Consider the following 26,519-nt stretch of genomic DNA (forward strand, 5'->3'; position numbering starts at 1 on the left):
CGTTTTAAATTAAAACCATGACTTTCCCAAGACAAAGCTTTCTTTCACTTTGATCCTCTAATTTGACATTTAAAAATAACTCTTTTCTTTTGTTGGATCCTACAGTCAGACAAATATCCCATTCAAGATACAGCGCTCCCTAAAGGTATGTACAGTTAATATAACTATTTGAACTTGTGATGAATTTAATATCTTGAACAAAGCACTAGTCAAAGTAATTTTTCATTATTTAAAGTGGTAAAACAGAAATTCACCGGTCATTTGATTCATGATTTTTATGTCATTATCAAAGAAATGAACTAAAAAGCGTAAATTATTTTATAGCAGATGTTACATTAAATTCCTATGGTTTTTGTTTTTGTGGCACTGGAGATTGAGTACAGGGCCTTCTTCACACTGAGCTCCATCCCCAGAACTTTTTTTATTTTGAGAAAGGGGTCTTTCTAAGTCACTAAGTTGCTCAGGCCAGGCTTGAAATTGTGATCTCCCTGGCTCAGCCTCGTAGCGTGCTGGAATTACAGATGTGTGATATCATGCCCAGTTTCCTATGGTGTTTTAACAGAGTCCTGTAAGGTTGCCTGGACTCTGGATTCAAGTTACAGAAGCCTGACTCAAACTGGTTTAAAAAGGCAGAGGGACTTGCTGGCACAGGGGTTCCTGAGCACTGTAGGGTGCAAGGGTTCGAGGATATTCTGGGCTCAGTTTCTCCATTCCATGGTTCTACTTTCTTATGTGTTAGCTCTGTTCTCAGGCAGGATTTCTCCACACAGAGCAAAGGTGCCCTCTCAACTAGTGCCAACATCAGGCTGTGCTGCTCAGTATGGCAGAAAAGTGGCCCCAACATCTATATCCGTTTTCTGAATGACTGTGGTGGAGGCAGCTTAGGTTCATGTGCCCATCCCTGAATCAGTTCTTGCCCAGGAGGATGGTGGACATTGGCTAGCTCTGAGTTTTGATATCAAGAGGGGGAGGGCATGATGTAGATTACATCTGAACCACAGGAAAGAGTACCCTGTGGCTGGACAAAGGGGTAAGGGAAAGCAAACCAAAACAGCTGTCATTTTGGGGGCGGGGGTACTGGCATTCGAACTCAGCACCTTACACTTGCCAGGCAGGCACTGTGCTGCTGAGCTATATCTCCAGCCCAAACAGTTGTCTTTTACAACTCACAGTTTAGGCTTAAGCATGGTGCAGACCACAGACGTGGCTGGACCCTGGCTTTTCATAATCCCTGCTTCGGGGTGGGCTGCAAGGCTGTCTGCCATTATGAGGGCCAAATTGCTGTTTGTCACCCTGAAGCTCTGCTGACAACCTGAAGACACAGAAAGTTGGGTGGGCATAGTCATAGTGTCTTTAGAGCAGGTGGGATCCCTGGCTTCCTGTTCACTGAGGCAAGGTTGGTCTGCCCAGTCCCTGCTCCTATGGGTTTCCCTGGTGGACCCTGAGAGGTGGGAATGGTAGGGAGCTTCCCACCTGGGCCAGCCTGTGGTTAATGCAGGATTCAGCCAAAGCTCTCTGCTCCTCACCATCCGTATCTCCAGCCTTTTCTCCTTGCCCTGTGAAGTGACCCCATTGGAATATCCTTACTTTTCTTTACTGGGGGTGACAGGGGTATAGGGAATGCCACTGGGGCCAGATTTGGATTTAAACCCTGGTTGTGCGAGGGGAGGTTTCTGGCAGTCTGTCTTGCCCTTTGCCCTCTCCACGAAGGACCTCTGAGTCTTGGAATCACAGTGCAAAACAAGATGCTCAGTCTCAGCAGACAGCAGAAGGTGCGGGTCTGGCAGCAAGGATGGATAGGCTGCCAGCGCCGGCTGGTTCTCAGGCTTCTGTTTGCACTCAGGGGAGCTGTTTAAATGTAGATTTTGGTGGGTTTGGACAGGGCCTAGGAATCTGCTTTCTAGCCCACATCAAGGTAGTCAGAATGTAGACTTCTGCCTGGGATGCTTCCAGGATGTAGAAGGGAGAATCAAACCCTTGTTCAACAGCCTCAGCAAATGACTCCAGGTCTCCAGGTCTCTGTCTTCTCTGGAGTAGAAAGGACCAGGTTAGCATTCCTCTTCCAGGATGCCTGCGAGAATTCAAGAAAGTGAGGTCTAGAACTGTGCCTGGCACACTTGAGAACCAAAAGGGTGGAGGGACAGTTAGTGGAAGAATTGCAGACAATCAGGGTGGAGTTTTGAAAGTTCCCAAGCAGAGAGGTTGAGGTAGGACTGCCTAGATTGTCTGAGTCAACATCATTTCTTTATCAACCTGAATGAGATTTCCTGTTTTGAAAGGAGACTGCTGCTTAGCAACCTGATCCTACACAAGTTTCACTTAGAATTTGAATTTACAGAATCTTTATTAAAATTACTACAGATTTATAAGAAAAGTGACTCTGAAAACTTAGACTTTTCTTTTGTCCATATTCATGTCAAACAGTATTAAATATTAAATGTTATTTATCACCACAGAAATACATCATTTTATATGTAAATGAACCATGGTTAGAAGTTTAGAATCTTACTCTAACCATTTGTATTTGATAATATAATAATTTAATATTTCCTGTATCTCTTGAACTTCAAAGATGGAGCCAATACTACCATTAGGTGTTTATGGGAATTTTATCATTAAATTGTTTTCAGGGAAAGAAAATCCACATGAATTAGTGAAGAGACTAGTTTGTAGACCTAAAAGTAAATGTACCCTAATTATATTAAATACCAACTAAGATTCCAACATTCAAGTGAATTTGGGGGGGGGGCTATTTTATTTAACGAGAGCAATATAGGATTTCAAAACAAGATGATAGAAAATCAACAATGGCTACCATAATACCTCATGTATCTTCAGAATACCTGGCCATACCATAAGATCAAACAAAATCAAATTCATTTTCTTAAGCAAATTAAGCATGTTTCATAAAATCTCTGTTATACTATTAGTATATCCCTACTTTATTCATGAACAGCAAAAAGATATTTTTTTTCTTTTTTGACTGCCTGGTGATTGAACCCCGTTACTCCAAGGTACATCCCTGTCCCGCACCCCACCCCCTTTATTTTTTGTAGTTTGTATTTTGAGACCAAGACCGCTTTAGTACAGGCAGGCATGTGCCACTACACCTGGTTTCATAAAGCTATTCTTTAACACATGCCAAGCTAGAACGATTTTGGAGATATGACTTATCAATAAGTCTCCTGTGGAGATCTGGTGTAATTTCAGCAGTTGGCTTCTGATTTGTTACTCTATCAGCTTTCTCATCAGGACTAAATGCAGAACTCCCACCTAGGTCCACCCACACAACTGTCAGGTCTCAGCAGTCTCGGGGTGCTCCTGTTGGCCCTCCTGCTGCTGCTTTTGCTGAGTGTCTGCAGCCCCTGGACTCCGGACTCCTGTACGGAGGGTGTTTTCTTACCCCACATATTTCCTGCTTCCGCATAGAAGATGCTGGCATGAGAGTTCTGAAAGGAATGTGGCTCTTTTGCACACTGGAAAGACAAAATGTGTTTGGAAAAATAATTCTGATTTTTGAGCCACTGTTCACAGAGGTAGAAAATTGCCCATAGCTAAGCATTCACACAAATGCATTTGGCCCTCCTGCTTTCTTTTCTCATATTGCCCAAAAAAATTTTGTAGTGCATTTACAAGGTAAAGAGAAGTGAAGCAGACTGAGGGATTTGAACGTTGTTGGCATTTTAGGCACCTGGAGTCTGAATTTTATACAAGCTCCCCTGATCAGATGCTCCCACCAGGGATACTAGTCTGTGGCCTGGTGAAGCCATCAAGCCCCTGATGGCAGGATTCCCCCTTTGGGTGCTGGTGAGCAGCGGGGTCAGCAGAGTTCTTTGCTTTGGCCAAGAGCATGGTGGTACCCATCATTCCATCTCTGTGCTTTCTGTCAACCCCTGAGCCTCAGTGCCCTTGGGGTAGGGGCAACAGCAACAGCAAGAGGACAAGCAGGTCCTTGCCTTTGCCTGAATGATGTAAGCCAGGTGCCAGACAGAATCCCCTCTGCATGGTGAGCACCATTCTTTCCATAGATCTCACTAGGGCCTGCCTGCACCAGTGCTGAGGTGCACACTCACAAGCCATGGCTTGGACAGTGTGGGGCACATGGCCAGGGCACTCACCAGGCTAATGCAGCAAAGGAGTGGTGTGCCCCTGGTGCTTCTAGAGGGCACATATGATTGGTGTTTTGAATAATTCCATGAGTTGGTAGGGAACTACTCCAAAATAAGCAGGACTGTGCCTAATCCTCTGATAAGGGCGTTATGTAGCTTGGGGACACATTATCTTGGAAGAAGAGTTGGGAAAGGAACTTGAAGTTAGGTAATTCCAGGGCCTCCCAGTTTTACCTGGTATCAAGGCAGCACCATGATTGTGAGCCTTAATTTTAGATCTTACATGACAGTATATGCTTTCTTTTATCAAGCTTTGTACCTTTTTCCCTCCTAGCTGAAGAGTGTGATACAATTACTTTGAACTGTCCACCAAATTCTGATGAGCAACTTCAGGTAAGAATAATTTCAACTATTTGTTACCACTTAGGTATATGATAATCAAATTAAAAATTTTTTAAAGAATGATTCAATCAGAGTTTTAAAAACAAAGAATGAATAACACTATGGTCATGAAATAACTTGGAAAATAATTAAGTATTCCAGTTAGATAGCATGTCTGCACAACTTTTCTAATTTCTAAGAACAGGTAGCTTTAGTCTGTTCCTTGAATTAAGTGTTTATCAGTATTAGTGAGTTAGGAAGGAAAATTGTTCTTTCTTTTTACATGCAGTTGGCATACTGTAGGTGGGAAAAATATTTTTAAAGACAGAAGAGTACTAGATAGTGTAATGCAGCATCTTCATAATGGCTTATAAAACTTACCTTTTTAACATTTCAAAAGTCAACCTTTAGCATACTATTGTCCTACTGTCTTTTTCCAGAAATCATATTTGTTGTGTTCTGATTTTAAAAGCTTTATTAAAGTTCAGATTGTGGGGAAAAAATGTGATTTCACTGCTCACCTTGCAATGTACCTCCTTTTCGGGCTTCTGTGGGTCACCGCAAGCTTCAGTTACTTCTTGTCCTGTCCGGTCTGCTGCTGTTTGCACTCACTCAAAGCTGATTAGTAAAGCTGCACAATAGCTCAGATCTGCTGAACGCTAAGTAGAGCATTAAATGTCTCAAAAAGCATGTGTTGCCTCCAGACAGGCTGGTTCATACCTGCTCGGTTCATACGCCACGTTGATTTTTAACACTTTTGTTCAATCTTTCTTTAAAAACATCAGTCCGTTTTTAATACTGGTGTTCTTGGGTCCTTTAATCACCTCTGTGATTGAGTAAAGTTACATAATAGTTGATAAGCAATTTAATTGTATAGCACAGCTGTCTTGAACATTGCCTAGAATGCTTTTAACTTTCTTTTGGGGGATTTTAATCATTAACTGTGAATATGAGATTCTTCTTCTTTAGCTCTGATAGTCAGCTTTTTCCTTCAAATTCTAATCTAGTGATTGACTTCTGCATTGACAGAATTTAAACTGTTTCACTAAACAAAGAGTATAATTTTTTCTTGTAATCTTTAATTTCATTAACAAAGTTTTGCTCATTAGGTTTTTAAATATGATACAGATTTCCCTAAAGATAAAAAATGCTGCATTACCTGGCAAGCATGAGGCTCTCAGTACAATCCCTAGTACCAAAACAAAAACAAAAACAACCCTGCATTTTTGTTTTTAATTTGTTTTTAGGAAAATTCCAAAACTACTTTAAATAAGGCAAAGTATTCATAAATACTGTTCAGTATTTTCAGATTTTAATATTACACTTCTGGCTGTATTCTTACAAACTGTTCTAAAAGATGAAAATATGTTTATCAACTAAAAAAGAAAAAGGAGACATGAAAGACCTATTTGAGATTTTTAAAGTTGTAGTTTAGAACAGAATGCTATCTATAAGAAAAATAGGACAGTAAGCTAGTTACTTCAGGTGGTTATTTCTTTGTATAATCTATAGGATTTGTTCTAACTGCTGGATACTCAGAAAAATTCTTTGAAACCAACTTGGCACTGAGAACAAAGAAAACTTATGAGAGAAGAAACGTTTAAAAGAGAAAAAGGAAAAACATCTCACCCTCCATTTTCTATAGTTTAGACATTCAAAGCAAGCTAGAAATGATTCTTGTAATTTGAAAACTAAAATCCACTTTCACTAAGACTTAATTCCTGCTGCCTTTCCTTGAATCCTGCAGAGGATAAACACTTTGGATGTCTAATGGCAGAAATTAGAGTCTCAGGAAATATCTTACCAAGAACCCCTGGCTTTTAGTCATTTAAAATCAGTGTCCCATCTACTGGAGCTATCGTGTTCCTTCAAATGATTATAATTGGTATTTGTTGAGTATACAATCTGAGAGGCTTGGACTGAGGTGCTGTTGTTGTTGCTGTACTAGAGATTGAACCCTGGGCCTTCTCACTGAGTTATTCCCCATCCCTTTTTATTTTTTAAGTTTTGAGACTTAAAAAAGGTCTCACTAAGCTGCAAGTTGTATAGGCTGGGCTCAAGTTTGTGATCCTCCTGCCTCAGCCTCCCAGAATGCTGGAATTACATCACTATGCCCGGCTTTTCTTTGTCTGTCCATCCATCTTTCTGTCTGTCTCTGCCTCTGCTCTGTCTCTCTATCTCTGTCTATCTGTCTGTCTCCCTCTCTTGCTGGAATAGAATGCAGGGCTTTGTACCTTTGAAGCAAGTATTCTACCACTGTGCTGTACCCTCAGCCTTTGGTTTGTGTATTTTTGGATGTATAAAAGGAAGGAGGGGAAGACAGGGGTGTAAAAGCCAAGGCAAAATTTATTGTTGAAGTAAAAACAAAAATTCAGATTCTAGGAAGTAAGCTGGCTCAAGTATATAAATAATTTCCAAGGTGTTTTATAGTAAAGACATTTTTTAGGTGGGCACAGTGGCACACACCTGTAATCCCAGCATTTGGGAGGCTGAGATAGGAGGATCACTGTAAGTTCAAAACCAGCCTGGACTATACAAGCACATTCAAGGCCAGGTTTTGAATCTTGTGTCACAAAAATAAAAAATTTAAAAGATATTTTCTATAACCCTTTTCAAACAATAATATTTTGAATGACATACACAGGTATATGGCTAATGAAGGTAAAGCCAAATTTGTTCTAGTTTTTAGCCAAGAATTTATGCCAAAAAGAGTCTAAACTAATGCTAAAAATAAGAAAAATAGTAAATATTAGGATGCTAAGATGAAGTTAGAGGTTATGGAAAGTGATATTTCCTCTATGTTATTTCGTTTGTCAAAACTAAGGTTTTGAAGTTTTAGAAATCACGTTAATTCTTGGCTCATTTAGTTACTAGAGAATAGTCATACTAATATAAGAAGTTAATCATAAAGGAAACTGGAGGTAGACCCATAGGACCGCTAGATTGTTTTCTTAAATTTTCTGTAACTCTGAAATTATTTTAAAATTTAAATTTATTTAAACACACTAAATAAAATTCCTACAACTATTTGGTCACTGTGGTATATTTTCATATGCATAATTATAAAAGACCTGTTTGCAAATAATGTTATATTGTAATTTTTCTATCCTGGCTGTGTTACTTACTGTGTACTGGGGTCTGGATTTGCTCTGGGGTCTCAACATCATCAGACTGTGCCATGGCCTTGCGGCCGTCATGGTCAAAGGCAATATGGCCTGCTCAGCTGTGACATGGAAATGAGTCTAGGACTTGACCCTAAACTCAGGGTGTGAATCCTCCAGTAGGAGACATGATGGAAGCAGAGGCTCTGAGGACAGGGTGACAGAGAGAACTGGAACAGAACTGTCCTGGGAGATCTTAGGTAATAAGCTGGCAGGTAATTTGGGACCAGCGTCCCGTAGCCTGGACTCTAAGGTAGTGGTAGGTGGAAGGTATTAACATTTTAAAGTGATGTTTCCGTGGCTTATGTAGGCAGTGGAAAAAGCAGATCACACTCTTCAACAGAAACCCAAGGCTCCTCGTCCTCCTACACACTGAGGACCCCTTATCTACCTGATGGATGATCTGTCATTTTTCCACACCCTGCTAGTAAAGCATAACCAGTTCCCCTTTATTTTAAAACAATTTTTAAATGCATTTTATTTTTTAGAGGAGTTTCAGGTACACAGAAAAACTGAGTGGAAGGTACAGAGATTTCATGTTTAACACCCACCCCTGCATACGTAGCTGCTCACACTGTCAGTGTCCCCTCCACCACGATGGAGTATTTTGTCATCATCAGTAACTCTACACTGACACATCATCGTCACTGGAAGTTCATGGGTATTCATTAGGCTCACACTTGGACCATCCCTTTGTGGCTTTGAACAAATGTCTAATGTCATGTCTCTGCTATTATAGTATCATATGGAATATTTTTACTGACTCACAAATCTTTTATGCTTTGCCTATTTATTCTTCCCTCTGAGCACCTCTGACTGCCTTACTGTCCCTATAGTTCTGCCTTTTCCAGTATGTAATGCAGTTGTTACCCTTGGCTTTTTTCAGGCAGTATTACACTATTAAGGTTCATTTATGTCTTTTCATGGTTGATGGCTCGTTGCTTTTTTAGTCCTAATATTCCATTGTGTGAATGTACCAATTTATCCATTACTCTCTGGAAGGACATCTTGGTTGTCTCAAAGTTATGAATAAAGCTACTATAAACATCCATGTGCAGCATTTCATGTGGACATAAGTAATCAACTCTGAATAAATGCCGGGAAGTATGATTGCTGAATCAAGAAGTTTAGTCTTGTAAGAAAATGCTAATGGTTTCCAAAGTGGCTGCTCCATTGGAATTCCTACAAGCAATGAATGAGTTTTCCTGTTGCTCCGCATACTTTCCAGAATTTGGTGTTGTCAGTGCTCTGGATTTTTGCTATTCTGCTGGTGTAAATAGTGGTATCTTGTTTTTTTAACTTGCATTTCCATGACAACATGTAATGTGAATCCTCTTTTAATATTTGCCATCTGTATATCTTCTGTAATAAGATGTCTGTTCAGGTCTTTTGCCCACGTTTTCATTGGTTAGTTGTGTTCTTATTATTGAGGTTTTTTTTTTTTTATTGGTGAGTTTTAGAGGTTATTTAGACATTTTTTATGACAGTCCATTATCAATTAAGTCTTTTGCAGATATTTCCTCCTAAACTCTGGCTTTTCTCCTCACTCTTGTAACTTTTGTAACCCAAGAATATTTACTTTTAATGGGGTCTAGTTTATCAGTTTTTCTTTCATAGGTTGTTTACTTTTGCACCCAAAAAGTCATCAACGTACTGAGATCAGCTAGATTTCCTATCATATTAGGTTCTAATAGTTTTGTAGTTTTGCGTTTTACCTTTAGGTTGTGTGTGTGTGTGCGCGTGCATACACACTTGCATGCACATACACTTGCATGCACACATGATGATGCAAGTCCAGCACTCTTGTTTGTGTGTTGGTTACTTTTCTCTCATTGTTGAGACAAAATACCTGACATCCAAAATAAAGGAGGGGAAGGTTAACTTAGCTCAGATTTTGTGGAAGTTTCACACTGTAATCTGCTGGCTCCAAGCAGAGTAGCACATGGCAGAGGGCAACAGTTCATGGTGGGAGAAAACAGCAGACGTAACAAGAGCCAAAGGAGCAAAAAGGGAGGAGCTCAAGACAAGACTCTTTCTGTCCCCTTGTACTGTGTGTAGGCCACACCCTCTGGGTGGGTGTAGCACTCACACCCATAATCCCAGCGTTGGACCATGAGTCAATCACAAATTCTAGAAGCCTGCCTCCAAGACTGCGTGAGGCTTTGGGAGGACCTCCAGACACAAACCATAACACTCTTTGCTGTCCCACTGATCTGTTTGCATGCTCCTTGCCAGTACCACATTATTTGGGTTACTATAGCTAGACAGCATGTCTTAGCCCCTGTAGACTTCACAGCCCTCATATATGCAGCTGTGAGTAGCAGAGGGATGAACTTGGTAGTCCTTGCTGGTCAACAGTCAGCCAGCTGAGGAGTGAGAGCTGGCCTCTTCTGGCCAGCAGCCCCCAAATGATGGTTTTGAGACCCGTCCTTTGGCATGGATAGAGCAGAGAGAATTCTGAGATGTAACTTCTACTATGAATCCCTTCAAAAAATTCCCTTTTTTTAAAAAAGATACTGAGAATTGAACCCAGGGCTTTCTCCCTGAGGTACATTCCCCCCTCTTTATTTTGTATTTTGAGACAAGTCTAGCTAAGTCCTAGACTAGGATCAAACTTTTGATCCTCCTGCCTCAGCCTCCCAAACTGAGAGTAGGGCTCAGGTCAAGAGTAGTCTACTATCTTGGGCCCCTTCTAAGCTGGTCCTTTGGCGTGGTAACTGGCATCTGTCTCTCTGTGGAATGTAGGTATGCAATTGTCATCAGCTTGGGCCCAATCAGAACTGTTAAAACATCAAGAAAAATATGTGCTCTCACATCCACTTCTGGTGTATTCTACTGCAGTCTTTGCCATGTTACATCAGTGCTTCCCTGTTGGAGGACTTTGATCCAGACCAGTCCTATGCCACGCTGTCAGGCCATACTCCTATTAAGTAAGCCACAAGAGGGCAAGGCCCATTCTTAGGGGGCAAGTTGATACCAAGTAAGAATAGAAAAAGGAACACCATTATGAGAGCACCTGTTCTCTGTCTTAGAAGGGACTCTCCTTGTGGCTCTGCCTGCGTTCCACCTGTGCCTTCTTCCGGCATCTGTGAACACTCTCTTGGAGCCTTGTGTGTTATCCGCTGTCCCTTTAACTCAGTGCCAGCCACTACTGAATTCGAGGGGTGACTTAGCCTTGCTTGTGCTGACCATTTGGAACGTGTATCTGGGGCCCCAGTGCCCAGTTGGCTAACTCAGCAGTCCTCAATGTGGCTGAACTGAGACATGGTGGCACCTTTAAGAGCATCCAGGTGCTCGAAGCTCTACTCTCCTGAACTGGCTAATGCCTCCTTGCTGGAGTGAGGCAGGGGGGCAAAAGTGGTTGGGTTTTGGTTTTGTTTTATGGTACTACGGATTGAACCCAAAGCCTTGGCACTGAGCTAATCCCCAGCACTCCTCCTGCCTCAGCCTCCCAGAGTGCTGAGATTACATGTAGGTGACACCACACCTGGCTAAGAGTGGCTGCCCTTCATATGTTCGCATTTTCTCTCTTCTTCCCTCCCTCCCTCACTCCATTCTCCACTCTGTCTCTCCTCTCTTGTCTCTTTTGCTTTCTTTTCCACGTGTTCTGTTACACATGGCACATTGTCCTCATAAGATGTGGCCCCACCCCACCATTTCAGCTCCCACACTCTAGAACTGGAGCCAACTTCCTTTTTAATTATTCAGTCTGTGATACTCTGTTACAGCAACAGAAAAGAACAGAGCCAAGGGAGACCTAGGGGCTCTTACTGATAAGCCCCTCCGTGACAGAGGAGGGGGCTTACAATGGTTGAGGATGGCAGAGCTGCACCCTGAGCTCCGTCCACTACCAAGGCCCAGTATTCGTGAGTAGTTACCACCTGCAGAAATCTAGGGAGATTTGAGGCTTCACCCCTGTCAGAACAGCCCAAGTAAATGCTCTAGGAACCAAACTGGCAAATGGATAGGGTGCTCTTTTCTTTGCACTGGATTGAGAGGCATTCGGCAGAATCCCATCCAACAGCTCACTGCCTTGGCAGAGCCGCAGCCCACCAGCCTGTCTGCAGAGCTGAAGCCATTACGTGCCTGATAATAACAGGGCACAGCCACACGGCACTTGCCAAGGTGGTATCTGGTGCGAAGCAGCCCTGCAGGTCCCTGCCTGCCCCTCTGGATCGGCAGCAATCCTTTCAAGCCCTGACAAGGTCTGTTTCATACTGGTGGGTCCTTCAGTTTCTCTCTAAGGGGAAAATCAGATAGTAGTGGCTTATTTGGTAATTCCTTCACCCCAATAAGAAGTTTGTAGGACGAGGAACCAGTGTTAGTTGATAAAACTATAAGCTTTCCTTAGGATGTATACTTGGTATTTTTCACTCTGAGGAGAGGGATTCATTTCAGCCTTCCAGCTGTAGTCTACCAACCTGCACTTTCTTGGTTTTTGTTTCTGTTGTATATATACTTTTTTTTTTTTTTTTGGTACCAGGGATCGAACTCACAACCTTGCACTTGGCAGGCAGGTGCTTATGCCACTGAGCTAGATCCCCAGCCCTCTTCCCATCTTTTGATAGCCCTAGACAGTTCTGCCCAAAGGAGAAAGTGATCTAACTTTAGTACTTAACTCCCTCAGAGTGTGCATTTTCTTTTTCTACGCTGAATTTATCGCAGCCTGTGATTGTGCAGTGACCTTTCTACCTGTGTGCCTGCTGCAGCTGCTGGCATGAGCATAGTATTCTGATTTGATGTAACCTGTTAATGCCATTGGCTTTGATTTATTTCCATTTTTGGAGACGGTCAAGATAAAATATTTATGATAATACATGGACAAGCTGAAGAGTAAAAATAAGCTGAAATTAGCACTTAGAATAACAAAGTTGTTTCCCTAAGTACAGCATATCTTTAAGTTTTTTTTAATTAATTATTAAATTGCCAGGCATAGTGGTACATCCCTATAATCCCAGCACTCTGGGAAGCTGAGGCAAGAGAACCATAAATTTGAGCCCTGCCTGGGCAATTTAGCAAATTAGTGAGACCCTATCTCATAAATACAAAACAATTAAAATAGGGCTGTGGATGTAGTTCAGTGTGAATACTTTGGGTACAATCACCAGTACCCCACACACAAAGTTAGTAATGAAAATGGAATGATTTTTTTTGTCTTTTTGAGACAAGGTCTCGTTGTGCAGTTCAGGTTGGCATTGAGCTCACTTTGTGGCCCAGGCTGGTCTCAAACTTGCAACAATCCTTCTGCCTCAGCCTCCTGAGTGCTGGGATTATAGGAGTGTGCCACCATGCCCAGATGAAAATGGAACAATCCTATATTTGATAAGTTTTAATTGTTTAACTTAATGGCTTCTCACCCTTCAGTATTGTGTTGACCGTAATGCCTTTGGATTTTACAGGTAGGTTAAATAAGTTTTCACCTAGACTTCATTTGTTCTGGGTGTCAGGCACCATTGCCCTCACACTGCTGGGTGATGGTAAACTGACACAACAGTTCGGAAAAAATTTTGGTAACACCTATTGCTTGCTGATCTAGTAATCTCACTCTGAGAACTCGATGACCTCTAGGCACATGGGGACTCAGCAAACAGGCCTCATTTAAATTTGTGATATTTTTATGCCCAGAAATAAGATAATTCCTACCCTTCTTAAAAATGTCTTCCTTCTGTTTAGCTACAATTAATGGTGTTTACAAGTGTATGCCTGCTACATATCCTGAACTTCTGTAGACCCATATCTGTGTCAGACTTTCCTGATTATAACCCCGTATGTTTATCTCAACTTGGCTAAGAAGTGGTCATTTTTGGGTATAAAGACCCCTAGACAAATGAGCCCCTTGGACAACCCTTTTTGGGTCCTCTCCCAAATTCTTTTGCCTGGGAGTTACTTGTTTTTGCTTTGCAATAAATGCTGCTTTTTGCTCTTGCTTTATTATAAATATTTTTACTCAGTCCTCTCTTGACTCTCTGCCTTGTAATTCTTTCTGAGCTGAGAGGAGAACCGACCTGCTGGATGGTAACAGACCAGTGTGGTTTGGGACTTTACAGCATCTCTGTGCGGGTGGTAGGTATGGCTGTGACTAAGAACTCAGGGCAGGGGTGCACAGACTGTTACCTGGAACTGGACTGAGAGATGGGACGGGAGATTGAGAGAAAGAGATTTTTCACACCTTTTTAAATTTTTTTAAAGTATAGTTTTGAGTAATTTTTGCTTTTTTGTGTGTGTGCATTTTGGCATTTTTTAAAGCTTAAAAAAGTATTGGAATAAATCATCCAAAAGTTTAGATGGCATTTGGGCCTCAGTAAACTTGTCTCATACTGACATATGGCAGTAAGTGGTCCATTCAGCTTGCACGTAATCGTGCATCACAGGACAACTGCAGATCGGAGTGTCTGCGAATGTCCTTCCCCATCACATAGCCTTTGATTAGCCTCTGCTGCCAGAACGGATTGTATCATGTAGCCTGGGATTTGTGAATGAAATAGATATAAGCAGAAACTCCCCGCCTCCCTGTAATATCCATATCCATATCCCCCTGGTCTACTTGTGTTTGCATGTACTAGCTTTAATCTCCTGTAAAATGCTTTATGATATTTCTATACAATAATCAACTCCATACACAAAGGGAAAGCCCTTTTGTCTTTCATCTTTATACCGTAGCAGAGGTATGAAATTACACCTGAGCACACCCGGCCTCCCATCCAAGGCACAGTGCCTTCAGTCTTTGACCCCCACCTCAACTCCAGAGGTAGCAAGCCTTCCTTGTAACTGGATAGAAAACTTGCTGAAGAGAAGAAAGAGCTAAATGTACACAAACCTGTGGGTTTGTTCTCATCCTAGCAAAGCACTGTGGCATTTATTTCAAATTTTTGTTTTTCCATATGCAGTTCTTTGATCCTCAGTGAAGCACTCTCTGTTCCCTGAGGTCTCACCTGAATTCCTGCACGTGTTGGTGCTGTCTTTGTGCCTTCTTAACACATCATTCCTGTAGTATTGATATTTTTTCTAGGTCACTCTGTGTGCCAGTGGGGGGGTTGAGGGGGTGAATGTGGGTGTGTCTGCTAGGCAGGGTGTTCTGCCACTGAACTGTACCCCTACCCTTTCTAAAAATTTTATTTTAAAACTATGTTGTTGAGTTGCCCAGGTGGGCCTCAAACTAGTGATCCTTCTGCCTCAGCTTCCCCAGAAGCTTGGATTGCAGGTGTGAACAATCATGCCCTCTATGTCTTCACTCCGTTATTAGATTGTAATCCTACAGCAGGTTGCTGTCTGTATCCATGGCTAAAATGTGGGTGGTCAATAAATATTTCCTGAATTGTATATGTTTCTGAAAACTAGCTTCTTGAAAATACTTTCAAATAATTGGCACATGTCTGTTTTTCTATATGTATGTTATCTTTCAGTTAAAAGTAAAGGCTGATATTATAGTGACAGCAATTATTTTGCAGAAAAAGAACTGAGTAAATTAACTTTTTAGAAAAACTCAACAGGAAATTCATACTATTAATGTTTAGATGTGATAATTGCTAAATATATTCAAAAGAGTTATATACATAACAAGTCTGTCTTGGGAATTCTCATCACTAAAGGCTGCTTGGTGATGTAAGAAAGTTTTGCACAATCTTTAAGTTCATGCCATGTTAACATAGCATCCAGGCCCTTAAAATCATATTTGCAAGATCATTTAGTGTGTGTGTTCCTGGGGTTGAACCCAGGGCTTATACCTGCTAGGCAAGTGCTCTACCACAGAGCTACAGTCCTACCTTGAAATATCTTCTGAATGTAGAGAAATCAAACTTTAGCAATTGTTTTCCTCCCAAAGTAGCTAGTTAAGTAGTTTAACCAAACCACTGCCTCAGTGAGTAAGTCATCACCACGGTGGAGGTGGGATGCATTTCTTCTCAGGTTTTGGCCTGTCATTTAGGTTGCTGCCATCAGGCATGGGGGTGACAACTTGGCTTTGGTCTTCGTAATGTTTTCCAGCCAGACTGAGGTCACATCAGGTCAATCAATCTGAGGTATGTTTTCCTATTCTGTTGTCATTCCACTCAGTTTGCGAAATAGCAGCGACAAACTCTTTATTAACTATTTGAGCATAGACATTTAAACACCAAGCTAGACAGCCCCAAAAGTTGTATTTCATAGGAAACTAGCCCTGCGGTTCCAGTGGAGAAAACCACAGAGCAAAATTTCAGCGAGTTGCATTAAAGGTCTAATTGGCTCTTACCACCAGTTTGTGAACCCTGCAGCATTCAGACTACAAAACAGACAGGTGTTCCCATGAGCCTGGCAGAAAATTGCCTTGAACAGAACAAGGAATCAGCAGAGTGCAAACAGTGGATTGGTTTATGTGAGGTCACTTCAGGTCACTTTCCTGGCTTGGGTTGAAGCAGAGGGGACTGCCTCTTCATGCCAGCTCAAGTTGACCTGACTGGTTGTTGTGAATCCACCCCCTCTTTTTGTTAAACAGGGCTGATTGGCAATTTGACTCTTTCTGTTCTGATTTTGTAAACAGCTTAGATTTAGTTTGGTTATGGGGAACTCTAGAGTGACTTCATTCTGGTCTGCAAGAACAGTATAGTACAGGAGCTCAGTCCAGATCAAGGCCACCCATAAATTTATTTAGCAGGACTTCCCCATTTGTGTCCACATCTTTTTTGGTCATGTTAGTCCATCCCCTACATACTATACAAAGTGTGATCAGAAAATACAGTGAAGGTATTGTTTTGTTTTGTTTTTTTCCCCTAAGATTGATTACAATAAGACACATTCCCACAAAATACTCTTCTTTACTTGAAACACACTTATCCTATCATCCTTGCCACTTTCTGAACCAGGTCTGGAAGCCCTCTTTCATGTCTTTAGTTGTGCTGTCATAACTGCCTTGATATCCAGAATCAGTTCAAAATATTTACCTAACATGGTCATTTTGACTTTGAGGAAGAAGACTCAGAAGTCACACAATGCCAGATCTAGTGAGAAATGTGGAAGAGGAGACATATAATGTTTTTACTAACCTGTCTTTTGTTTGGATGACACTGAATGGCAACATTCACTGTTTTTGATCACACTTTATAAAGATACAAAAGAGGACTCCGTGAAGTGCTTCAAAAGCAGCAAGGATGATTCCGAGCAAGGGAGAGCATTTTGAGGGGGACTGATGGCAGTACGTCTTTTACTGTAATACATTTTTTAATTTAAACATTTGCCCTATATTTTCATCACCTCTTGCGTGTTCTTCCCTGAGTTGAGAGCTTTTCCCAGGCCAAGGTGTCGTCTCATGTGACTCTTTGGAGGTGACCCCCATAGCATCCAGGCTCTCAGCTCCCTAAAGAGAAGTGGGACCTACCTACTAGTGTATAAGCCCAGCAAAGTATGAAATCCAGATACCTCAGCCAATATATATAATTTACCATCTTAGCCATTGTTAAGCAAAAAACCCAGGAGCATCAAATTCGCTTTGTCATGCAACCATCATCCCCATCCACCCACAGAACTCACTATCCTGAACGCAACCATCATCCCTATCCACCCACAGAACTCACTATCCTAAACTGAGGCTCTTCTCCCCTTAAACAGCAACTCCTATTCCCATTCTGTCAGCCCCTCCTAATGTCTACCCTGCTGTCTATATGAGTTTGATAATTCTGTGTACCTTGTATAAAAGATGTCATACCTTTCTGTGGCTGGCTTGTTTCATTTGGCATAATGTCCTGTCTGCAAAGTTTATCTGTATTGGAATACATGTCAGTAAGTCTGCCTTTTCAAGGCTGAATGATATTCCTTCATATAGGTAGACCTCAGTATCAGCATTCACCATATTTTTTCTTTTGGTACCAGGAATTGAACTCAGGACTTTGCTCTTGCCAGGCAGCTGCTGGGCCACTAAGCTATATCCCCAGCCCTTCACCATATTTTGATCAGACTTTATAAAGAGTCACAAAAAGTGACAAGAACAATGGAATGAGTGTGTTTAAAATGAGAGGAATATTTTGAGGAGAATTATTGGTACTGTACCACAATAAATTTTAAAACTTTAAACACCTGATCTACTCTTTTAATCACATCTCATACTCTAAACACAGTGTCTGTGCATAGTGCATGGCTATAAAGATGAATAAGAGGCAGTCCAGCCTTTTATGGTGAAAGCCAAAACAAAAGTCTGCCTAGGACCTAGTTCAGGAAGTGAGAGCTGGGCTCTCCAAGTGAAAAAGACTCCATCTCTTCAGAGGAGTGGGGAAGAAAGAGAAGGGAGCACAAGAGCCTGAAGGGCTTCCGGAAGGAATACTTTGGCTCAGCCTATGTCTCAGGGCATAGAGGGAGTAGGATTTACTGCAGGACCTAAGAGAATCTGAAGGAGGATGATCAGGGGGAACCCAGAATTACATGGCAGCAGCTGGGACCCAACTGAGCACAGGCTGCATGCGCCCATGGGTTCACAGCCTCCTTTTCCCCAGCACCACGCAGCAGGTCGGGGCAAGCCTGGGAGAGTGTGCTCGTGCCAAGCTGAGGACTGGCCCGGGCTCTGACAAACAGGCATGCAGTTGCTTGGCTGTGACTAAATAGACAGGCGGACAGGTGGGACTGTGGGGCTGTGGCCATGAAGCAGGGGGAGATGGGGCTGGCAGGGAGAACAGTGAACCCTGTGCCACAGCCTCTTCCCTCCCTCTTGGCCCCTTTCCCACCCGCCTGTCCTCCCCTGGCATTTGGAGTGTGCCTCAGACCCTTGCACCCTAGGTTCACACCACACATGAGGTCCTATCCCATGTGTTCACAGTGTAGTGTAGAAGAGAGAGCCTGGAGCCGGTGGACAAGCCTTGGTGTGGGTTATATGCACAGGACACTGAGGACTTGCCGGGGGCCCCTGGAGGAAGGGACTGTTCAGTTGAAGCCCACAGATAACAGGAGGACCGGCAGAGCCAAGGGCTAGAGTGTCTGCCACTCTGGACAGACACAATCACATGTGTACCTTCCTGCCACCCCCATGGGGCCAGTTGGCTGCATTTCCACTGCCCCACAATAGCTGCTGCCATTGCCTGGGCCCCAAATCTGGGGGTCACTTGACCCACAGAGCCTATGCCTTCCTGTACTTCTGGACCTCCCTTCTCCTCCCTTCTTTCTGACTTCTTTTGTCTGCTTCCTTTTTCCTTGTACTGCCATCAAAATGTGGCTGTCCAGGTACCCTTCAGACTGTCACCTTCCATGTTTCCATCCCCTACCTGACCTGCCCCTAGGGATTCCACAGTCTCACACACACCGCCTCGCCTCAGCATCTCAGACATGTTGAGAGGGCCTGGCCACCTGGTCCTGTCTGGGACCCCTTCAGAACTTGCTTTGTCCCAGCAGCTTTGTCTCTGCAAGGGCTCTCACCTTCCTGGCCCCTCTCCAGTGAGCTCTTAATCCTCGCCTTGGCCCCTGCCCTGTCCCCATCACATGGCCTGATCCTTCTCCCATATGTCCTATACTCTGCAGCCAACGTGTCCTAGATTGCCTGAGGCTGCCCTGCTTCTGATGAGAGCCCTTCATGACTGCCATTGTCTGTGACAGGGAGTCCAGCTCCAGAAGGGCCCTCAGGCTGTTTCCTGTTCCTTTTTCCACTTGGGGCTGTCCTTTCCTTTGCTTATGACAAAGCATCACAAATAGACTCTGGCTTTCCTGTGTCTTGGTCAGCCCCTACCTAAATATCCCTTCCTGTAAGTACGAGACCTCAGCAGAATGTCTCTCCAGCATCTCTGTGTCCTGGAAAGCAGTCTCTGTTTGTCCGTGTGTGCACAAACCTCTGCTCTCTGACTATCTGCACCCCCATCAAAGCTCAGCATCTTCTCCCTTGCCTTCTAGTTACTCCTGTGGTCTTTATTCCCCCAGGTCTCCGAGGATAATCTTCAAGGTCAAAGGTGCACACCCTTTTGCTTTTGTGCATGGGTTCTTGCGAGAAGGCTTGTACACATCAGCTGCTCAACCAACAGGTGTCAGATGAATGCACAAGTGTGGTTTCAGCAAAACCACAAAAATAAGTATTTTCTGGTTTCACTATTAAATAGTAACCTAAAAAGTGGCATCATATTACAATAGAGCCAAGAAGAAAGGTCCTAGACATTGATCTAAATGCTGTTTTCTTCCACCTTAACAGTAACACCGGTCCACGTTCCCTGTCTGAGTCGCCTGGATGGTATTGAACACACACTGACTTTGGGGAATTCTCTAAATTATAAGAAACCAAGCTGAGTGTGCCATGTAACGTAGTTTTTATTCATGGACAGTGTTGTGCTTTAGCAGAGACCTCAAATACCATGCAGTCACGCTCTCACATCTGTGTCTTTCCAAGATGTGCCCTGCTGTGTCCCAAGGCCCAGATTCCCAATTCAATAAGCCAAACTGACTGTATCAATAAAAGAGTGAGTAAACCTGTCCAGTCCTGCAGGCACAAAAATAGCAAGTCACCCTGTGGCTTGTGGGTCTGGAAAGCCCTGACTTCCGGCCTTCTGAGTTTCATTTTGCAAATGTGCAAGATCATAGAGAGACAGTGCTGTTCCTGCAGAGGCTCCTTGGCCGACTGGACTCTCTTTCTTTTGCTCCCCGCTTCCCTCCCCTCTCCCTCTTTCTTTCATATGTGTGTGTCTCTCTCTGTCTATTTCTGTCCTCTGTGTGTGTCTCTGAGCCTGTCTTTCTCTCATACACCTCTGCCCAAATAAGAGAAATGTGAGAAGAAAGTACAACTTCAAATAAAATACAGTGGATAAATTTTGATAAGCAGCTGTGTTTTGTTCTTGTAATGTTGGTCCAGTAAAGACAGTGAGTTACAAGGAAGGGGACTCAAACCAAAGTAGGGATTGTTCCTTAGGGAACACATCTAGCTAAGACAGGGAATCTTTCTGTGTGGGGGGAAGAAAAGAAAAAAAAACGGATTAGATTTGTGATTAGGCAAATGTGTATATACTGCTGAGACACAGGACTGGCTAACCTGGCTTGAGGAGAAAGGCTTCTTAGATTAAGTGAGAGAGACAGCTGTTGAAAATTCATAAAACACATTGACATTGCGGCAAAGGGTGACACTCTCAGAGGCCTTAGAGTTAGAGAACCCAGGAGTTGGGCTAATCCAGCAGGCACCTCTGCCTGCCCATAGGGAGGGGAGGCCAGTGCTAGTGGGGATGGACCCGAAGCCATCAGCTGTGGACTCCTTCATGCCATGAATTGAGGGGTGGGCACAGCTGATGGGGTGATCTTAGTTGTATGAAGATGATGTAGTTCACGTAGGCACTGGTGTGCTGGGACTGACACATGTGCACATACACACACCCGACTCCGAGAACACAGCGACCCCCTCCCACCTTGTATACCGCAGCTGGCCTTGGTTGCAAGAACAGAGTTGCTTTTTCAGTTCCTTTTAGCTTCTTTCGAATACATACTCAAGTAAATCAGAATAATAAGTAAAAGAAAGCATTGTTACCTAAACTGACAACAAGCCCAGCCGATTGGAAATAACACAAAGAAAATAACTCATAATGTAAAATAAGAATAAAGCAGTAGTACCTAGTTTTGTGCATGGATACATTGTTTTACACAGGACGCTACTGGATTTCATGAACATTTCTGGAGTGTTTTCCCTGAAGGCTCTGCTCTAATAGAGCACAGGGAATTAATAAATAAAAGCTGCTCCCTCGGAAGATTTGTGCTCTGGGGAGCATCACATAGCTCGCCCCGACCATTAAGGTGCCATTCTTAAGATCCATCATCGCCCATTCACATAGGTTCTGATTTTAATGAAGGTTGCCTTTCTTTTTTTCTTTTTCTTTTTCTTTTTTTTTTTTTTAGGGAGAAGAAAATGACTTTCCAGACACTATTGGAGATCCCCTTTCAGGTAAGGGATCCACTCTGAGGATATTGGGGTACAATGATAATGTATGTGCCTAAATTGAAGTTAATTTGAGAAGGAGTTTATTATTCACTTGTGTGTGTGGCTTGATAATTTTATGTGACAGTGGTTAAGACTCATGTATCTTGATTACAGGTTTCTGGAGGTGGTAGCAGGTTCATAGGTAACCAAGTCTCTTCTTGTTTGATGTCTCTTCTTCCTCATTAGGGGTCTGGACGCTGCACTCAGACACAGCACGAGACATTCCTTCTCCCTTTGTCTAGTCAGCTCTCTTGTGCTGGGTATCCATATGCATATCTGGAGCTCCGCCTCCTGCACATTTCCTGATCTCCAGTGCCCAAGTGCACGCTTCCTCAGGGCCACTGGTGGCTACACTTGTGAATGTTGATGGGGAATTCTTGGGTCACCACCTCCTGAGTGGCAGAATGCCATCTTCTCATTGCCCCTTCTTTGCAGGAACCCTGCTGTGGGGCCCCTTGGAAAGGATGAGAGAAAGCCTAACATGAATTTTTAAAATCTGTCCTGCAGCGCTGAGCAACTTTCCATACTATTTGCCATGGAGAAGTGCAAGGAAAGACTTACTTTACAAAATTTCACAAGCGTCTTTGAAGAGTATTTCCTCTGTGCTAACCTGCCTTCGCTTGTGAAAGGCATAACAGGACTTCTGTGTTCATCTACAGAAACATTAAAGTTTGCCTCTCTACACCATTTTTTTTTTCAGACCTGAGAATGGAACCCAGTGCCTTAAGCATGCTAAGGAAGTTCTCTGCCACCGAGCTACACCCCAGCCTATATATATATATTTTTTCTAATAAAGAAATGTTTAAACTGTTTAAGGACTATACCTTCCACATTAATGTGGCATGTTAGCTAAAATAAAAATGAATAAAGAAATTTATTTAGGAAAGGCTATAAACCCTTGAAGTTCTTGTAGGAGTTAGGGCCATTATTAGTTCGAACTTTAATCAAGCTCCTGATTGTCTCCAGAAATTTTTTATTTGTGTCAAAACAGACAGAAGCCTGGCATGCGTGAGGCTCTGGGTTCAATTCCCAGTGCTACAAAAACAAACAAACCACCCCAGAACTGTCCAAAAAGGATAAACTTTCATGACAGCTGGTAGCATGAATGTGTGCTGGACACCCCACCCCTGCCCCAAGCTGCTCTTGAGAGCAAATATTGTGCTGTTAGAATTGGTGTCTGTAGCATCCTACATGTGCCCAGCCCACAGATGGCCAGAGTTTTATTTTTGCCTTGTTTTCCATAAACAAACAAGAGACTGGACTCTTGATGTCCACTGGACTCTTGGTGTCCACTGATCTAGCTCCTACCATATACCAGGTGCTCTTCTAAGTGCTTTACCGGAGTGGGATGCTCAGGGTGGGGCTGCACATCGACTCTGTACATTTCTTCACCATACAGATGTGGATAGGGAGGCATCGCAGGATCACACAGGAGTAAATAAGATTCAAGGCCTTACCCTGGCTCCAGCTGCCCCTAAGGATACAGCAGATGCCCTTGGGACCTGCAAGGTGTATCCCCATGCAGCTGACAGTCCTTTGGGAGGGTGGGGTTTAGGCTCCACTACCTCAGATGAAGTCCTAAACTAGAACACTTTAGAAGAGACCTCTGGTCGCCCAGATCTCTTGAGTGGCCAAAATGCATTTCACAGAAGCTTTCTATTTGATATTATTTAATTCATGTCCTTTGAAAACCTTAGCTATCTGCAGTGCCATCAACAACTGGTTAAAACATGCAGTGGGTGTGGCGCCTCATGCCTGTAATCCCACTCTGGGAGGCTGAGAGGAGAGTCCCAAGTTCAAGTCCAGCCAAGTTAGCAATTTAGGAGACCTCATTTCAAAATAAGGGAGAAAAAACGTCTGGGGGCGTAGCTCAGTGCAAAGGCCTTAGTCAGACCCTGGCACTAAATAAATGAATAAGTAAATCCACAAGCAAGCAGGGTGGTGGAACACAAGACTGGACAGTACAGAATGACAGCCAGGGCTTGTAACAAAGGAAAATGGGAGGATACAAGTCAGAACCAGCTAAGAAAACAAGAAAATGTAGATGCCAGCACACCCTGTGCCCCCCCTCCCCCGCAAACCGCCCCCCAGGCAGGGAAAAACATTCCAACCAGTGCTCTGGGTTAAAGCAACAACAAATTGTACTCCACTTATCCTGATAGTGGAGACACAAAAATTTGGCAATGCTTTTATACAGATTTTCAAAATGAAAGCATTAGGCATTAAAGGAATAAGGCGCAATTATACTATATGTTTAAAACATTCCTCAAATTGGCAGATTTTATTTCTCCACTTTTCCCAGCGGCAGTCCCTTCTAGGGTCAGTAATACGACAAGTCCCCTGACACTTGGCCCACTGTGTCCAGGTTTTCAGGGATGACTTTCTTGAGAGCCTAATTCAACACCTTCCTAATCTAAAATTAGCTGCTCCAGAGAAAGGAAGGTAAAGTAAGATTTTGATATTTTCAAATTAGGTCTATAAAATAACATTTGGTTCATATGTTCATGTCCCATCATGTCAGAACTACATTACTCAATTTTAAGGAAAAATTCTATGCTAAATGTTTAATTGGGATCCTTTTATATGGATAAGAATTTTTCTTTCTTTCTTTTTTTTCTTGGTGGCTTTTACCCTGCAGTTTCCTTTGATGACAAAATTGAGGCTGAGTGTAATTGATTTGCCTGGATCCACCCATATTCCACGAACTTCTCCAGAGCTGCAGTCCACTTGGTATCTCTAAGATGTTTCAGAGAGAGAAAAAATGAAGTTATGCTTTTCCCTTTGGTTAAGAGATCAAACACCTGCCAAAAAGCCCTTGGGTCCATTTTTTCATAGATAAAAATAATTCTTCATCACTTTCCAGCTCATCACCTCTAACTACCTCTGATAAACAATGTGGCGTGTGTGCGCCCAACCCAATGATTTATTGAAGCCAGAAACTGGCATCTTACGTATATTTACTTCCAACCACATTCAAAACCACACACAGAAAAAAGGCGTGAATGTGCACTCTTACTAAGCATAACTGCAGAAGTATGTGATTCTGTCTGACATGAGGTAGTATTTTGCAGGTTCCAAATCTGATCATTTATAAGACACTTGAGATAGAGTTATTTTATTTTCGGACCACAATACTTTGCAATCTCTACAAGTGCCAATATACAGTATTGCAGTTGTTTTGAACCGATTCGAGACCCAGTTGGTTATCCCAGGAAACTTCATTCTAAGCTCTGTGAGAGCTAACACGGGTGCTGAGCACAGGGAAGGGAAGTTTGGTGTGGTTAGAGCTCCGGGAAAGCCAGAGAAGCCTGGGTGTACAAGATAAAAGGGCACCTTCCCTGCAGCAAGGCACATTAAGTCCTTCTGTGATCCACTGCCAACATCCTGACTGGAGCCACTTCTAGGCTCAACTAATCATGACCTCTGTGAATTCTGAATCTTGTTCCAGTTCACAATTAACTGTTAATTGACTGGTGTTTTATAATGCACCATCCCTAAAGGTGAGAGCTAGACATGGCATCATTGCACATTAACTTTTTCCTATGATTGCTTTAAATGGTATCACCATACCCTGTCGATGAACATGCTTGATTCTAACTCTTCTTTAAAGTATAATGTGAAATGCATGTGTGAGGAAAGATGGAGAGTAAAGAGAGAGGGGGAGGAAAAACCCCACAGGGAAATCCATCCATCTGCTGGTGGTTGTGGAAACATTAGATATACAGCGACTCTTATTTTACTGTTTTTTTTTTTAAGAGCTAAGATCTCACTGTGTTGCCCAGGCTGACCTTGAACTTCTGGGCTTGAGTGATCCTCCTGCTTCAACCTCTCATTTAGCTGAGATAGAGAGGTGTATCATGACACCCAGCAACTATCCAGCAACTATTAACCAAAGAAAAGTGACTGTAATTCCAAAATCTAACTCTGGCTTCCTGACTGTTTACTCTAGAAGTATCTGAAAGACAGTGATTTTCAACCTGGTTACACTTGAGGGTAGGAGGAGACAGAGTTTTAAATTCTCATGTCCTGTCTGCACCCCACACTAATTAAATAAGGATCTCTGTGGGTGGAGCCATACATCAAAATTTTGTAAATTTCCCCCAGGGGATGGAGGAGGTTGGTGGGTTCCATCCCAGAACAAAGTTGAGAACAAACTGCTTTAGAAGGCTGTTGGTGATTATCCCTCACCCATAGCTGTGTGTTTTCCTTAGGTATCATGTGTGGGATGGGGCTTTAGTGAATTATCTTTTCAACCCTCATAGCCACCTTGTGCAATAGGTGCCTTTTTCCCAGTGCAGGGAGTGAGACAGGAGCTTAGCACACTTGCTAATCAGTGCCAGCTGTCCACAAGGCTCATGCTGGAAATCTGCAAGCACACAGTGGGTCTTCTCCTTAGCAGGTGGTTGTCTTTCTTCTGCCTTATGTATGGTCTGTAAGCATTAAAAATTGAGCTGAGCCAGGTGGTGCACACCTGTACTCTAGCAGTCTTGGAGGCTGAGGCAAGAGGATCACATGTTTAAGTCTGTCCTGGGAAACTTAGGAATTTAGGGAGATCCTGACTCAAAATGGAAAAATAAGGGAGGCAGGGCTGGGGAATGTTGCTGGGTGTGAAGCTACTGGGTTCAGTCTCCAGGACAGGGGAAAGAAGTGTTCATTGGTAGAGTCTTAAGTAGCACCTTATGAGCTGCTCATAGGTTTCTGATGTGCCTATTTCTTTCACTTATGTCACTCTTCATTCGATTTGATTTACTGAGCACCTATGTATACCTGGCATGCAGCAGAGATATCAGGCATTGAAGTCTTTTTCTAGTCAGAGCTTATATTCTAGTTGAGAGAGACAGGCAATAAATACAGAAAATATGCGGTTTCATGCAGTGAAAAGGGCATGGAGGAATATCAGCAAAGGTCATAGGATGGTACCTGACAGGGGGATGCTGTTCCACGAGGTAAGAAGAGGTGTAGAGAACTGAACAG

General features: G+C 42.9%; 1 protein-coding gene across 4 annotated transcripts in view; it reads left to right on the forward strand.

Annotated features, from left to right (window-relative positions):
* Edaradd (EDAR associated via death domain) overlaps nucleotides 1–26,519 on the forward strand; it is a 52,544-nt gene that overhangs the window by 14,694 nt on the left and 11,331 nt on the right. For all 4 annotated transcript variants that reach the window (XM_013156264.3, XM_003473507.4, XM_023566579.2 and 1 more), the window contains exons 3-5: nucleotides 106–145; nucleotides 4,444–4,502; nucleotides 21,464–21,509. In XM_013156264.3, the coding sequence (XP_013011718.1) occupies nucleotides 106–145; nucleotides 4,444–4,502; nucleotides 21,464–21,509 (145 nt within the window). The remainder of the gene's footprint in view (nucleotides 1–105; nucleotides 146–4,443; nucleotides 4,503–21,463; nucleotides 21,510–26,519) is intronic.

The sequence above is a fragment of the Cavia porcellus genome, unplaced genomic scaffold (assembly GCF_034190915.1).
Source record: "Cavia porcellus strain 051 isolate PalLab524CR breed Dunkin Hartley unplaced genomic scaffold, mCavPor4.1 scaffold_13, whole genome shotgun sequence".
NCBI lineage: Eukaryota > Metazoa > Chordata > Mammalia > Rodentia > Caviidae > Cavia > Cavia porcellus.